At 38.1% G+C, this 15,989-nt stretch overlaps 1 protein-coding gene and 1 long non-coding RNA gene across 6 annotated transcripts in view; one reads left to right on the top strand and one right to left on the bottom strand.

Annotated features, from left to right (window-relative positions):
* The window catches only part of LOC143729317 (uncharacterized), a 591,772-nt gene that overhangs the window by 49,495 nt on the left and 526,288 nt on the right, over positions 1 to 15,989 (bottom strand). The window lies entirely within an intron of this gene.
* Positions 1 to 15,989, top strand: part of ralgps2 (Ral GEF with PH domain and SH3 binding motif 2) — a 155,066-nt gene that overhangs the window by 46,909 nt on the left and 92,168 nt on the right. For 3 of the 5 annotated variants that reach the window (XM_077220483.1, XM_077220480.1, XM_077220482.1), the window contains exons 2-5: positions 799 to 896; positions 8,219 to 8,351; positions 8,487 to 8,591; positions 10,804 to 10,854. In XM_077220483.1, coding sequence (XP_077076598.1) covers positions 8,295 to 8,351; positions 8,487 to 8,591; positions 10,804 to 10,854 — 213 coding nt within the window. In that variant the 5' untranslated portion in view covers positions 799 to 896; positions 8,219 to 8,294. The remainder of the gene's footprint in view (positions 1 to 798; positions 897 to 8,218; positions 8,352 to 8,486; positions 8,592 to 10,803; positions 10,855 to 15,989) is intronic. The other 2 variants (XM_077220484.1, XM_077220481.1) reach the window with 1 other exon arrangement.

Genomic DNA, 15,989 nt, shown 5'->3' with positions numbered 1-15,989 from the left:
CTTTCTTTCTGCTGTGGAACATCAAAGAAGATCATTTGAAAAATGTCTGCAGTGGAAGTCAAAACTGTTTGGTTACCAACATTCTTCAAAATTCCTTCTTTTGTGTTTCACAAAAGAAAGTCAGTCAATTTTGGAACGGCACGCCGAGTAAATGATGACCGAATTTTCACTGCTGGGTGAACTATCTCTTAAATGATCATTTTACACTTTTTGCATATTTTGATGGAATTACAGATTGGAATTGATGCACAATAAATATCCTGCTCACAAGCGATATTCACCTTCATTTTACTTTTTGATGGGTGCAGTGTCGGTTGTTGTGGAAATGACGTCACAAATTAATATAATAATTTTTGCACAATAAACATCGAATTGGTTTAGATTAATTTAATTCTTTGTTTAGAGCATCTTAGTTTTAAATGTGTAATTAATAATTCATTTAAATTATTTGTTTTTATTTTATTTTGGGGGATGAGAGTAAAACAGTAAAATTTGTAAAGGGCACTTGAAAAATAACCAGAAAATAGCCTAAGCGAAGTCATGGTAAAAAGTTTTCAAAATAGTTTTGTGACCTTAAAATGAAACAACAAAAATCTAAACCTTGTTAACCTAGGCCTATGCTAGGCCTATGCTGCTTAACCGTCCTCTAGTCGGGAGATAAAACATGTTCTTGTTGGTAAAGGCTCTCTCTCTCTCTCTCTCTCTCTCTCTCTCTCTCTCTCTCTCTCTCTCTCTCTCTCTCTCTCTCTCTCTCTCTCTCTCTCTCTCTCTCTCTCTCTCTCTCTATCCTTCTTACAGCAGGTTTTGTTCAGCAGAGGATTTCGAGTGAATACAGCCGATCGAGTGCAGGGGAGGACACAGCAGAGCCATCACGATGTGCATTTGACAAATACCCGGTAATTGAATTCTGTCTTTGTTTGTGTGCTGTTCATGTAGCACACTATATAAACTGTTGTTTTGCCGCTTTTTGTCAAATGAAAGCATTTGTGCTGTTGTTATTTGCTGTGTTTGTGTGTGTGAAGGGTGAATTAGAGCTGTGATTAAGATTTGTCTGCAGTTTGGCAGTGCCGTAAAGTCGAACAAACTCTCGGCAACACCTGTTACTTACAGAACCCTAAATCACAAACACACACATACTAATGGCTTCGTAGCACCTGTTCACTTTCAGAGACCAACACACAGACACACGGTGTCATTGTCTGTCCCATTACGGACTGAACACCTGCTTATTTTGCTTCACGTGTAGCCAAATGTTGACTGCAGTGTTTTGATAGTGAGGCCAGCAGTTAGTGTTTATCAACGTCTCTGAGCACTTGTTCTTTGGAAGCGGTGTACGGTTACATCGCTTCACAAGAACATTAGATTACCAACACTCACAACCGCACAAGGCTAATGTGTGTGTTTCAGAGATGAGGTCTCTTTAGTAATTCATTTTCAATCATTCTACAGTGTGACAAATAAATCAACAGCTCTTTTTATATTTGGTTATTAGAACATAAATTAATTTTGAGAAAAAAAAAAACAGTTAGGGCTGGTTTGAAAAATATAGATTATGCTATTTTAAAGGCTCCTAATTTAGTTTTGGAGGTCTGCTACAACAGGTTTACATGCATCAAAGGTAAAAAAACACTTTCTTTTTCTCATAATATACATTGCACATCACCACATTTTTCAAAGATTCTCAAACGATTCGTCCGAAGTAGGGGTGGGCGATATAGCCTCAAAATTCTATCACGATATTTCAAGAATATTTGCGATAATGATATTTATGACGATAGACATATTTTTGTTGTTGTTGAAAATTTTGTTATTATGTTTATCTCGCCTAAATGTTTGCTCACTCATTTCGTTTTTACAATGTGGTAATATTGTTGTTAAGAGTTTACACAACACAAGGAAGCTTGATTTCAATCTTTGAATTAAATGTTATATGTGTGTAGGTCTAACACCAGTATTCAGAAATACTACAGAAACATAATAAAGTAATCAAATGTAAAATAACACATAGTCTTTTAGTTCTGTTTCCTGATTAAATTAAATACATTGGCTTATAATTCTCATTCATTATAATTAAAGCTATCTTTTGTTGTTTTGACGACAACATTAATGACAGACGCATAGCCTATGGCTGCTGTCACTTTTACAGCTTGTGCACAGATCCATTGCTGTTTTCATTATACTGTCTGTCACACTGTCACATGCGTTTTATACATAACCGACTGTGTTAATGAGTATACTTATTACTTACCAAAACCGGAAGTTTGACACAATTTTGCGTTTTTCCCCCGATTGAAGCGATATAATCCGCGAAAAATAACTTTAGTTTCTCGCGAGCTGTACTCTATGTATGCACGCAGTGCAACTCTCAGAGAGTGCGCGAGTAGCTTACTGGATAGTTTAAAATCGCTTAAATGTTTAAACTGATAAGAATTAAGAAGACTTGATAATTATAAACTTTAGTTACGATGCACTGATGGCCCAATTGTGCAAGAGACCATTCAGAAATGTCCCGACTCCTAAACGCGCGAGAGAGAAGACGCGGGTCGGCAGCCCCGCTGAACGTTCAAGCTGTTTGTGAAATTGCTAAATCGTCATCAGAGGCTGACAGGCTGCTCTCGCGCTCAGACAGGTGTTGTTGTTGTGCGTGCTAGGGAACGTAAATGCGCCATACGTCATCGCGTCGCCATATCATTGATATTGCGATATGACACTTTTTATCATGTAAAAATGTATACCGGTATTATCGTGGACGGTATGATATGGCACACCCCTAGTCCGAAGATTCAGTCTCTCTAAATCCCTCCTTTCCGTGAGCTGCTCTGATTGGTCAGATGGCCCAGTCTGTTATGATTGGTCTACCGCTTAGTCTTTACGGAAACGAAACGCACATTACCATAACTGAACTTCAGCTCCGGAGGCTTCCTCAGTCCTCAGAGATTATACACACTGTAAAGACCATCACGATGGCGTCAATTTTACCATATCAATACGAGCATGAATTCGACTGTGTTAGAGGTCTGCATTCCACTCATGCCTCATCACAAATATTCAAACTAAACTGACATTTACACAGTCCAAGCCAGTGCCAGAGCAGTTCAAACAAGAGACCACAGAAAAATGCCAAGACATTCGACCATATGATACTGTGTCTGGAAAAGGTTTCAATCAGCTAGCCCAACATTTGGTCAACACAGTGGCAAAAATAGGAAAATTGGATGTCAGTGAGATACTACCACACCCAACAACAGTATCAAGACATGTTGAAACGAGGGCTCAGCGTAGAAACGTTGTTGACGAAATCACTGCAATAATATTCAAGTTCAAATGCGCAATTACAGCAGACATAGAAACCTATCACATAACATCCTTTTTGTCTGCAACTATTCTTTACATTAATGACCGATCTGAGCTACATTCAAGAGTGCTTTTTGATCAAGAGTACCTCAAAGACGGGAAAACATTCGAAGGTACCTGTGGCAGAATCCCAGAGTATTTGGCATTGATGCAACAGAAATGGGCAGAACGTTTTTTGTCAAAGATCGTGGAGCCAACCAGGTCAGTTCCTTATGAGGATACACGAGACTAAATTGCTGTGTGTTTGCTCCTGTCATGATGGAAATGTCACCATTGCTAGGCTCCTTACTGATGTCAAAAGTTCCTGTACATTCAATACAGCAGGGCAAGCTGAAAAAGTCACTGAAACAATCCGTTGAGTGTAGGATTGGGTACCTTTCACAGTTTTGGTGAATTCGATGCCGGTACCCAACGTTACCTTTTTTCGGTAATTTAGGCATGTTTTTAACTGTAAAGAAAATAACTAATTTATAGAAGTGTTATTGACATTATGCCAGAGCTGCCTTGGTCGCTGTCTGCCATTCTCTGTGATGCTTGATTATTAATAAAAACAACCATTTTAGTTATTAAAAAAAATAATTCTATGAAACGTTTTGTTTTCCACAAATTCTGTGTTGTGAATTTTCTAGTAATCAAATGAAGACATAAAACAATTGAATTGATCTTTTATATGAAATTAAACTTTTTTTTTGTCAGCACAACTGAGCTTTATACAGTTAAAATGTCACAACAATCACAAAGTAGTATTATTCCTTTAATTATTTTTTTGTTAATTTATTCATTTATTATTATTAGTGTTAGTATTATTATTAAATTGAAAAATCTAAATTCTACTGTACAACAGTAATGTATTATCAAGTTAAACCAAACTTTTATATTGACGGGTTGTGGTGAAGATCTTTAAGTTTCCATGTGTTAATCATATAACGATAACTGTAAAATGTTGATGAACTTAAGTGACTCTCAGAGCGGCTCTGGAAATGCAGTTCATGCATTCATGTTCTCATAAAGTGAGACTGCAGAGGCTGATAGCACGAGTGTGTTGGGTAAATGAAAGCACACATCTGCGCCACTCATTCACACAAACACATGCAGAACATGCAGGATTCGTATTTAAATAATCTTACTCTCGCACACAGATACTTTCTGGGGCACCGAAATTTTTTACCGAAAAAATGTGAATTGGTACTCGGTAGTACTGGACAGGATTCGACGCATCAGCAGTAGGGATGGGCATTCGATTAAATTTTCTTAGTCGATCGTCGGGGGAATTAAAGATCGACTATCGATTAATCATTAATTTTTATATTCAAATTCATTATTTAACTTTTTATAAATTAAAAATGCAATGAAAATACAAAAATACAGCGTGTTTTTCCTCGATTAGATCTTTATTACAAGATGATCAACTTGTAACAGTAAAACTGTACGTTCGGTTAGGCTAAACTTGAAGATATATGCGCTGCGGTGCTCAAAAGCAACGGAACCTGCAGCTGCGAGTTGGCGTCTTAAACAGAGACCCTTGTTTGTTACAAAATAATAAATAATAAAAAACATCATGTTAAACAATAACTTAACCAAAAACATAATAATACTTAGATCTGACAGGTTTTGTCAAAATGTAACTCAAAACTATCCAAGAACGGAGTCGAGAAAGAGGGTGAGAGAGATTAGCCTACCTACTGTAACAATCAATTAGGCTAGGCTACTTAACAAAGCCTCATAAAAAATAACTAGTAACTCACATACAACTTCTACACCAGTCTACTGATTTTTGTTGAGAAAGATAAGCATGTTGATGACATGATCTGGGGTCAGACGCGACCGCAACCTGACAGTCAAGCCTCGTTTACACTTTCGCCTGGCTCTGCAGCGCGAGTCTCCGCAGACTGCGCGCGCACCTCCCCAAACAGACGAGGCGTTTATACTCGACGCGCTCGCCTGTGAAACACCGAATACCGCAATGACGTCATTTTTGCCGCGCTCGTGCGGAGGCGTCGAGTGTAAACAAGGCTTCAGTCCAGCCGCTGAAAACACCCGCTCTGAGGGGACTGACGTTGCCGGGATGCACAGGAACCTCCGCGCTAACTTGACCAGCCCGGGGAACACGTTCACTTTCCACTCACACTACACAACGCAGCAGCATTAGTTTAATGATAATCGATAACAAATTAACGTGATCAACGAAATTCTTAATGATCAATAATCGATCGTCGATTAATCATGCTCATCCCTAATCAGCAGCAACACATCAATCCTTAAACCCTTTACAGAGGCAATTGACAACTTGGAAACATACAACAAAGCTCCAAGTGCCTCACTGGCTCTTCCGTGGTCCTTGAGTTTATTCGAGCACTGTACATCAGCCACAAAGGACCCTCTGCTCTCTGAAATCTCAAACATCTGTGTGACACGGCTGAAGGAATTACTATTCTATTCACATGCTTTATCGAATAGCAACCTTTCTGACACGAAATCTGCAAGGTTTGAAAATGATGGATGGAAGAGGGCGACCGGAAGTGATACAGGGAGTCAAGAAGATGGTTTGATACACATGGTGAGGTTGCGGAGCCGACACCTGCCCAAAGGCCTCCTGTTCTCTGGTAATTTGCAGATTGAAAGGACGATACCAAAGAATTACGTGGATCAAAATCGTTAGATATCCAGTTTCAGGAGTATACACTAGGACCCTGAAACTTGAACTATCACTCAAGTGAACAAGACGTTTTGCAATGTTGCCGTTCACACAGTTCCCAGTTCCCTGCCCTGAGTAACCTGGCAAGATATGTTCTTTGCATACCTTGCCATGAGTGGACCTTCAGAGAGAGCATTCAACCTTAGTTGCCGGATTTTGGAGGAGAGATGCTCAAACTAAGGATGCACGATATAGCCTATCGGCCACCATAACGATATCGGCCGATATATAATTTTTTTTAATGTTATCGTTATTGGCCCGATAAGAAAATTTGGCCTATATATTGAAGCCAATAAATAATGGATTATTTCCTTCAGCTGAGACACCTCAGATGCGCACTGTTCTCCATGATGTTTTTAAATTGCTTCAAATATAATTGGAATCAAAAAAGGAAAATATAGTAAAGTGCAACATTTGCAGCACAAATCTGTCATATATGCTACATAATTATAATGAGAATATTATAATTGTGTGCTTGGTACATGGATTTTAATCGTAAGACTTTTGTTTTTGTAATCTGGCTCTCAAAAATTACATAATTTAGATTTAGCGACCAATATATCGGTTATCAGCTTTCAAATATAAAGAATTATCCACAGTATTCCTACGCCCCATGAAGCTTTGCGCGAATTATGGGTGTAACTTCCAGTTAAGCTGTAAACAGTCAGTGAAAGGCTCGCTCTATGAACGCAAAAGTGTCACAATGAGATGACATTAATCTACTCACCCTTCAACAATCGAACATTGAAGGGAAATTTAAAAGTGTAAAAGCATCAACAAGGCACTTTCAACAGACCAAATAACCCTAAAAGCGCGAGTCTTTGGTTAAATTAAAAAAATGATGTTACCTTAATCAAAAATGTTCATTAACGTGATACTATTTCAAAGTAATTTCCGTCATTTTGACAGATTATAAATTGCATTTAACTGTGAAAACAAACCTGGAAAGAGACGTGAGGAATTTGAGGAGAATAACGAGAGATTCTTCATGCATTCCAGTGAATATGTAATGGAATATATCGTTAATTAAATTCGGGAGAACAGACCACAAATGTGCAGTATATTTTGTCCTTTTTCATACATTTACACCGGATTGCAAAGGGAAAAAAGAAAATAATCATGAGGAAAAGAAAGCAGCGACTGAAAAGAGCTCTTGCCATAGATGTTCTTGTTATAAAATGTCACATTAAAATACCAAGTATAACTTTATTCTCATGTCTGAAAATAAATCATGAAAGAAAATTGACAGCTCATCCAGTCAAAACTGACGGATCAGCTTTATTTGTAGGACAACCTTATGATTTGAAATGATTCGTTTCAGCCTTTTTGAATGGAAGTTCCCCAAACCGGAAGTGCCACCCATAATTCAAAACGCAGGTCGTCAGGATTAAGGTGGATAGGTATCGGCCAAAATGTTCATATCGGTGCATCACTAGTTCAAACATCATAACTGCTCTTCCCACGGGACATTGTGTTAACCCTCTGGGGTCTGAGGTGTTTTCTGGGCCGTGGAGGTGTTTTGACATGCACTGTTTTTACTGTATTTTTTATCAAATAAATGCAGCCTTGGTGAAGAAGATTTCTTTCAAAAATAATAAAATAAATCTTACTGACCCCCCATTTTTTCAATTGTAGTGTAAATGGTATTTTCATTAAATTAATACAATTACTGCATACAATAATTTTAAATTGTTAATATAATGCATAAATCATAATAAAGTCAGTATAATAAAAACACTTAACTGTCTTTTATTGTATTGTTGTATGTAATTGGAACCAATTTTTGCTGCAAAAGCAGAATCCTGTAGAAAATGCTGCCAAGGAGAAAGTATAGATCCCTTCCAAAAAGATAATTTAGGAGGAAAAAGAGCATTTTCCAGAAGTACATTACTGCCTGCGCTGTCTCAGTTGTTATAGAAACAACTGTTGGATGAATGAGACCTTGGAACTTTCTGGCATAAATGAGAAACATTTGGTTATAATGAAAAACTATATTTCAACCGAATCTTATCAAAGCACTGAAGTGAGAGTATTCTAGTTTTGGGTTGGTTTATAGAGCCTGTGGATCTGAGGGACTTTTAATGCAATATGTTATACTTATACCTGCAGTTAAGTCACATTCCAGGCCTTAACTTACATGTGCATTAATGTGTGTGTTTGTGTGTGCAGGGGGCCATAAAGGCGAGCTGATGAGGATGACGATGGTGAGTGAGCTCTTGCCGTAGTGTCTGATGGTTTGGTAATAATGGACGTCCCCAATGGCCAGCCCAGCGTCTCCACCTTCACGACCCCGGCCTCAGAGGTCAGCTCACACTCAATGAAACAAAAACTATTTACCTGCTTTACCTTGCATGTTTTATTATGTAATCTAATGAGAAAACTTTTTTTTGGCTCATTTGTATATCTTTCATCATCTCTCTTTCCCTCATCCCTCCAGAGGAGCAGCAGTTCTGAGTCCCTCAGTGAGAAGGGCCCATCAGAGCTCAAGAGCTTTGACGCGGTGGTCTTCGACGTGCTGAAGGTCACGCCAGAGGAATATGCAGTACGTCAAACTCGCCTCACTTTCATTTTAAACAGGGATTTGATTTTTTTTGGTTTTTTTTGTTCCATATTTATATGAATATTTACATGACCTTCTGACCTGAAGTATGATTCACATAAACCTGAGGTAAAAAAGTGAGCTTGAGCCAAGATTATTCCCAACTTCGTAACAAGAATAATTTCTAAATGGTGTCAACAAAAGAGTAGCCTCCCTGCAGTTTTCTGCCAAAATAAAAGCTCTTTAATTTAACATTTGAAAGCAAAGAAATTAAGATCGCCATAAATATCCCAAATTTGGAAGAAAAACAAAATTGGACATGGAGGGTAAATAATGATTTTTCATTTGAACTTTTTTGATAATGAATTTGAATTTTTTATGGTGAAACATCCTCAGGCTATCCAGTCACAAGTGGACAAGTGCTAAATGCGATTTTTGATTTTTGATCCAATCACTCAGTTTATCCCAGACAAAAATGTTCCCCTGTCCTGTGACATTTGTAGCAGTGGTCCCGGTCCCAGATGTAAACAGAGCCAAAGGATCACAACACATGGAAAACAGAAAGAGATGAAGGGGAGAAGGAGATATGAGCACTGACAGAGAGGAGTAAATACTTCAGCACAGTTTCAGTAATGGTTACTTGTCATTTGGCAGACATTCTTGCTAAAACTAACATTCATTCAAACTAAACTCCCAGCTGAAACTCTCTTAAGATCTTGAGAAAAAGATACACAGCCGCTTGTTGACGTACACTTGCTCTAATACTGCAACAATCTGTATTGTATTTCTCCCTGAAGTCCATTTACAATGTTGTTCAAAGCTTCTTCAACCACAAACACTTATAATTAAGTTTTTCATGATCATTTACCACCTTCTTTATGACCCTCAGAATTGAATCAAACGGACTGTTTTTGCTGCTGTACCTTTAAGGCCGTGTGTCCACCAAAGCGCTTTTAGCCAGTTGCAAACGCTAGACGTGCTGCTGAAAATGCCTAGCTGTGGGCGCTTGAGAGCTTTTTGGACACACGGCCTAAGACTTCTATTTGTTGTAAATGGTCTCGGTTATGATTGGCTAATCACTTAACGTGACAAAAGGTGTAGTTTAATACAGGTCAAAGTACTGAATAGGGCTGTATATCACTGATGTGATTCAATTTTGACTTGCAAGCTCTCGATTCAGTTTGATTTTGATTAGATTTGAGAGGTTCATGGGCAGGAAAACATAACACAAGAGTGTTGCCTGGAGAAAGTTGCACACTACACCATTTATTTTTAAAGAGAGGCAGGAATGTTTACAGAATTTAGAGCACAGCAATCCATCTTGTAAAATCAATAAGCCACAGAAAAGTGTGTGCTTGGCTCTCATGATTTGCAACTCATTCTGCGCCATCTGCTGGATGGGAGGTGCACTAAAAATAATGTTCAGAGAACATTTTGATTTTGAAATTTCCCCCCAAAAAATCCCCAATATCAGATTTATCAAATTAAGATAAAATCAGTTATTTTACCCAACCTATTGCTGACCTGCTACAACAGGCAAAATATTCTAGATTCTAGTCAGATGTCCAAAACAAGCAAAGCTTATGTTAACGGATGAAATAGTGTTATAAATTCCTGTGATATATCTCATAGTGTCACCAGGGGACGCTGTCTGTGTTTTTGAGCCATAGTACACCTGATTTAAATCCGTTGACCTGATTCTGCACACGCCTGCCTGAATCTGGGGTACAAAGTTTCTTTCTGTGCTTTATTTATTGATGGCCCAGCCCATTAGCCTATATACAGGACATCATCCCAGTCTCAGTCTCAAGACTGCACTGAAGACGTGCGTTTTATTTATGCACACATACTCTCCAAGGTGATCCCACATTCATACAAGCATGAAAAATGTCTTGTGAATGGCAACTGAGCATTGGACAAAAGATGATTTATTATTCATGTGTCTGTTAGACAGCATGTAGAGTATTCACACAGTCGTGCAAGGATGGATAGCGACGTCGAGACAGCGTATTGTTTCAAATAAGCCAATAAATCAAGTAACTCTACTGTAATAAATACTTGCGCAAAACATTTCAAAGGTTTATTTCAAATCTGGAGACACTGACCTGAAGGGGAAAAAAATCACGAAGTGAAATGCTTTAAAATAAATGAAAAAAAAAGACAGGTGCCAACACTGTCTTCCATCATAAGTGATGCATATGTTCTTCTTCTGCAGGGTCAGATCACTCTTATGGATGCTCCAGTGTTCAGAGCCATTCAACCTGAGGTAAGACTTTTGTTCATTGTGTCACTGATGTACACAAGGTCCAAAACTTACACTTTGCTACTCCTGCCAATGGCGGTGAATTAGGAAAATGTACTAGACAATTTTACTTAAAAATTGTCGGCTGCAAAGATGAAGTTGACTATGTTGCCATCTCCGTAGTATAGTGGACGTGCCTGTTGAAAGAAATGCTTTTCTTTCATACGGATTACATAAGCAGAGAGTATTTGTTTTTGATTCTATTTGATTATACATTCTAAGCTTTCTATAGATATTTCTCATGTCTGTGAGGCAAGTATACACTGAGTTTTAGTTCATATTTGTGACGTGCTCCAGTTCAAGGAGACTGAGACAGCAGAAAGCGCATCCTAATTGTTGTCTCTATTTTACAGAAGCACAATGTTTTGTTGTTATTGTGAGTTTCAAATGATGTATTACTCTTATCTGTATGACCAAAAATGACGGAGTGTTTTAAGTTGCTTTCGCTGTTATTAGGAAAAATAGAAGTGATAGTGCTGTAAAGCGCGCTAATACTTTAGCCTCCACACTCCGAACACTTGGATATGTGGCTAATAATAGCGCACGTTTATCTAGATTAACGATAGATCGAGCGGCCAAGTAAAGTTTCTACTACTTGCATGTTTCAATTGATAAGCCATATTTGAGCTCTATGGATGCTAGGCGAATGTTTGTATTTCCTGCCCGACTAACTGTAATTATCACAAGGACCAACCATTAACAATCTGCCCCATCACTACGTGATTCACCTCAAGTTTATTTTTCTGCGACTGACCAACTAATAACATTTTTGCCGATTATTAGGCCGTGTCCACCAAAGCGTTTTTTACGCTGCTGGCGTATTTTTTCAATTCTTTTCGATGGGAGCGCCGTGTTTTTAAAACGCCATGAGCGTAACGAGGCGCTGAGCTTTTTTTTTTTCACGCTGAAGCGCTGAGCACCCAGAGCTTTTTATTGGTCGCCGAGGGTTGAAGAATGTTCAACTTTGGGGTAAAACGCAGCGCTCATTTTTTACCTTTTTTACTGTCACTTTTTCCCCAACCGTCCAATCACAGTGGAGGAGGGCCGGGACAACCGGGACCAACCGCCACATTCTGCTTGTTCAACGTCAACAGATGACAACAACAAGCATAATAACGGAACAAAATAATTGAAAACAAGAGCCAGAGAACATACGTTACATTGTATCGACATTTTAAAATAGAATCAACACAGAAACAACATTTTCAGGCGATTTCAACAGAGCGCCTAGTGTTTTCAGCTGGCTAAAAACGCTTTGGTGGACACACGGTATTCAAGGGGACAGCCCTATAATAAACATTGGCCATTCTTATTGTTTATGTTGCAGTGTTTATTATAAATGATTTGTCTGTTTACATCTTTTTTTTTTCTTCAAAATGTTTAATCAAAATCATTAATGTGATACAGCCCCTCCCCAATACGACATCTTTTCTCTAATGACGTTTACCGCCACATTTCAGTCCCTCCCCTCCAGCAACCTATCACTCAACATGAAACAACCGTCCATTTACTTTTACAACCTCTCTTTCTATGATCCAGTCAATCTTTCAAATTTTTCTCTTCCAATAATCTCTCCCCCTTGGATATATACATCACAGTACAGAAGAAAAGCCGGTTGCAATTGTCATTTCATGCAATTGCCATTTAGTGTCATCACAACCTCTAATTGGTTAACTTTCCACTGAGGGAAACGTTGGCACATAGAAGATGTGCGAGTTGCAGCAGATGTTTTCTTCAGTAAATTCCTTTCATTTGAATTGCTGACTGCTCTTACATAAGCGAGGTCAGATTGCTTAAATCATATAATGCTGCCGTTACTAATACAGTTAGCAGCCAGCTGGTGAGTAACCGTTCTTTATATGCCAAAGGCTTTTTGTCTCTCATTGCAGAGTGTTTATTTTGGTCAGCGTTTTCTATTGGTCCTGAACCAAATTAGTTTGCATGTGTAAATGTTTTCTTAAAGGAAACTAACTGAAATGTCTGAAAGCCATGTGTGACTGACTCATAGGGCTGTTACTGACTTAAGAGCCTTACACTGTTACATTTGGACAGGTTCAATGAAACAACCTCTAATAACAAAATATCCTGTGATTTTTGGATCTGGGTTTTTCCAAGTCACCTCTGTGGCCGTTCCAGAGTTTCCCAGCAGAGGGCAGTAAATGCAAAGTCAAATATTTCTGCGCTTAATGGCTTTTCATCCATGACTTCTATTGGAGTATATACTTTAAAAAACACACCAGCTTCTAAGATCTATACAAGGTCAATTTTGTTTTTACTTTTTGCCAGTGGCCAGGGTGAACTGACTATAAATGTTTCGCACTGGCTGTGAACATTTATTTTGAATTATTTTTTTAAAGATATATTTCGTCTTGAAAGAGCTGTATTATTTAGATATTTGTGACAAACAGCACATTTCATTGCAGCGCGAGCAGCTAGACACATTAGTTCTGTTCCAGTCTGACACACAAATTTGTTTCAAGTATGCAAAAGTGGGTAAAGAGATGGCTCACTCAAAAATTAAAGTTCTGTCGTCATTTAGTAGTGTTTGGTTTTACTTTTTTGTAATTTTTTTGTTTTGTTTTACTTTTTTTGTTTTGTCCATACAATAAGAACCCCAAAATTGTTTGGTCAGCAACATTATTCAAAATATCTTCTTTTATGTTCCACAGAAGAAAGAAATACAGGGTTTGAACGACCTGAAATATGAGTTGAATAATTAGGTCAGGTGTGATGGATCATGCTGATATAAATTATACCTTGCTATGTACTTGTTGTTTGCCTGACGAAGATCTTTGGGTCGAAATGTTGCATATTTTAATAAATTGACAGTGGAAGTGTGCCGATTTCTCTTTCTATCTTTCTCTCTCGGTCTCGGTCTCTGTCTCTCTCTCTCTCTCTCTCTCTCTCTCTCTCTCTCTCTCTCTCTCTCTCTCTCTCTCTCTCTCTCTCTCTCTCTCTCTCTCTCTCTCTCTCTCTCTCTCTCTCTCTCTCTCTCTCCTCTTTGAAGGATTTATTAGCACAGGCATGTTTTATCCACCGTCTGTAAGGTTGGGCTGTAAGCCACACAGTCTGTGATTTATAAAGCATTTGATGAGGCTACCACACATTGAATACTAATGTACGTTTGGGGCTTTTCTTTCTGGCTGTAAGAGACAAAATCAAGGCGACTCAGGAGAACTAAATGTTACGTGATTTGTTAATGCGTTTGTGGGAAATTATTGTGGTTGGCGTGAACTTTTTTGTCATTATTTATGGTAATTACTGTAATTTGTGAAATTATGTCTACCGATTTCTGTCATTGGGCGGTTTGATTGATTATGCAGTGCTGTTTGTCTTTGTTTGTCTTGGCTGTAGGGTTTTGGATGCATGCATGCTTGCTTGGAGAAGAGAGGGTGAAATTGCAGGTCCCCTATTTGAAAAGTTGAGGGTCTGGTTCTCTGGAAGGGTATACAGAACTAACCTCAGATTTTCAAAATGTCTGGGATTCATTTAGCGGGCGGTTTAGCGAACATGCGTATCAGTCGACAAATTAGGTGTATAGATAATGGTTCGTTCTGGATCAGATCTGGCTTTCTGTCTCGCTTTGAAGTATATCTGGATGTTGGCTGTTTTAGCTTTCTGTGGAAGGGATTTGCTGAAGGATTATTGACGCTTTCTCTGAATCTGGCCGCACAAGCATTTGTGTTGTATAGTGACATGAGGGAGTAAAAGGCAGAGTTTGACATAATATGAGTGTACATGTCAGGCTACGGCTGTATTATGCAATGTTGTTTCTGATATTACACATTGTAAAGTTTTTGTGTTCGTGCTAGGACAAATTATAGTGTTGGTTTATTCTTATTTTGACAACAATTTGTTGTTCTGGTGATGGTTTGGTTTAATTAAAAGATATTCCGCCAACCTCAGGGAGTTAAATTACAGATGCACAATTTTAATTATATTAGGAATTTTAATATCACACATTTATTGATAAAATGCATGAAAATAATTGTTGGCTTGTCAGTATCCTAATTGAAATTCTTTTTAATTTTTTTCCGTTAAATAATATCTAAAAATGTATAGTGCCTGATAATCCAGCGAAATTAAATGCTTTTAATATATGAAATTATTCAAGTGACAAAGACTTTTACATTGTTACAAAACAAAATTTAAAATAGGGCTGCACGTTATATCAAAATGATTGGATAATCGCAAATGCACTTATTGCGATATGCATATTTCAATGGCTTACATCAACTGCATGATTTTAATACTTGAAAAGATTGCGAAAAGCCTAAGTTTTAGGTTGAAGCCGACTGCAAAGAATAGACTGGACACTTGTGATATGCTTAATGTTATTAAAAAAAATAAGTAAAGTACTCACGCGCAAAGGAAGCCACCTCTCGGACCGCATGATCCTGATTTCAGTTCTCGTCCACAGCTTATATGAAAAGTTATCTCTTAAGTGGAGTAAACAGTTGAGAAAGGAAGTATGCATGTTACAATATATTGGATCTGTTCAGCTCTTAAAGTGACAGCAGCCCAATAAACCTGCTCTTGACCAAGCAATATTTTGTTTTTACATTTCATTATTCAATTTCTGTTGTTAAATAAACCTAATGACTGTGGTTGGTATCTTTACTTGTCAGACTGGTCAGATGGCCCATTCCTTTCTAAATTGTTGGTTCTTGGCAAAAAAAATGCTGCAAGGTAGACCAGACTTTATTTCTGTAGTCAAAAGTGTGCTTCTCCAAGAATGTTGACTCGAATAAGGTTCAGATTAAGTGTACAACAGAGTCAGACACATCCATGTGCAGTCTGATCCTGTATGGCAGCTGTAATGCAGACCAGAGGCTTTAGTGTATACATTAAAACTTCATGAAAATGTCTTGTAGATTGATGTGTGAAATTGCGTACGTTTTTCCACCCTACATGCATACGGATCTGTTCTCTGTACCACCCCATTACCATTCTTTTACAGGCGCTCATAAGCACGCACTGACCCACAATGCCCTGGGTGGAATGGAAATGTTTGTTTGATTTGAGTAGAATAATGCAATGATATCATTGAGCTGGCAGTCCAGCCCTGTTTTTCTATGCTATTATTGGTTTGCTTTAAT

Source organism: Siphateles boraxobius, unplaced genomic scaffold (assembly GCF_051911475.1).
Source record: "Siphateles boraxobius isolate OS27281-9 unplaced genomic scaffold, OSU_SipBor_1 8, whole genome shotgun sequence".
In the NCBI taxonomy this organism is placed as follows: Eukaryota; Metazoa; Chordata; class Actinopteri; order Cypriniformes; family Leuciscidae; genus Siphateles; species Siphateles boraxobius.
This window is presented reverse-complemented; position numbering and strand designations above follow the sequence as displayed.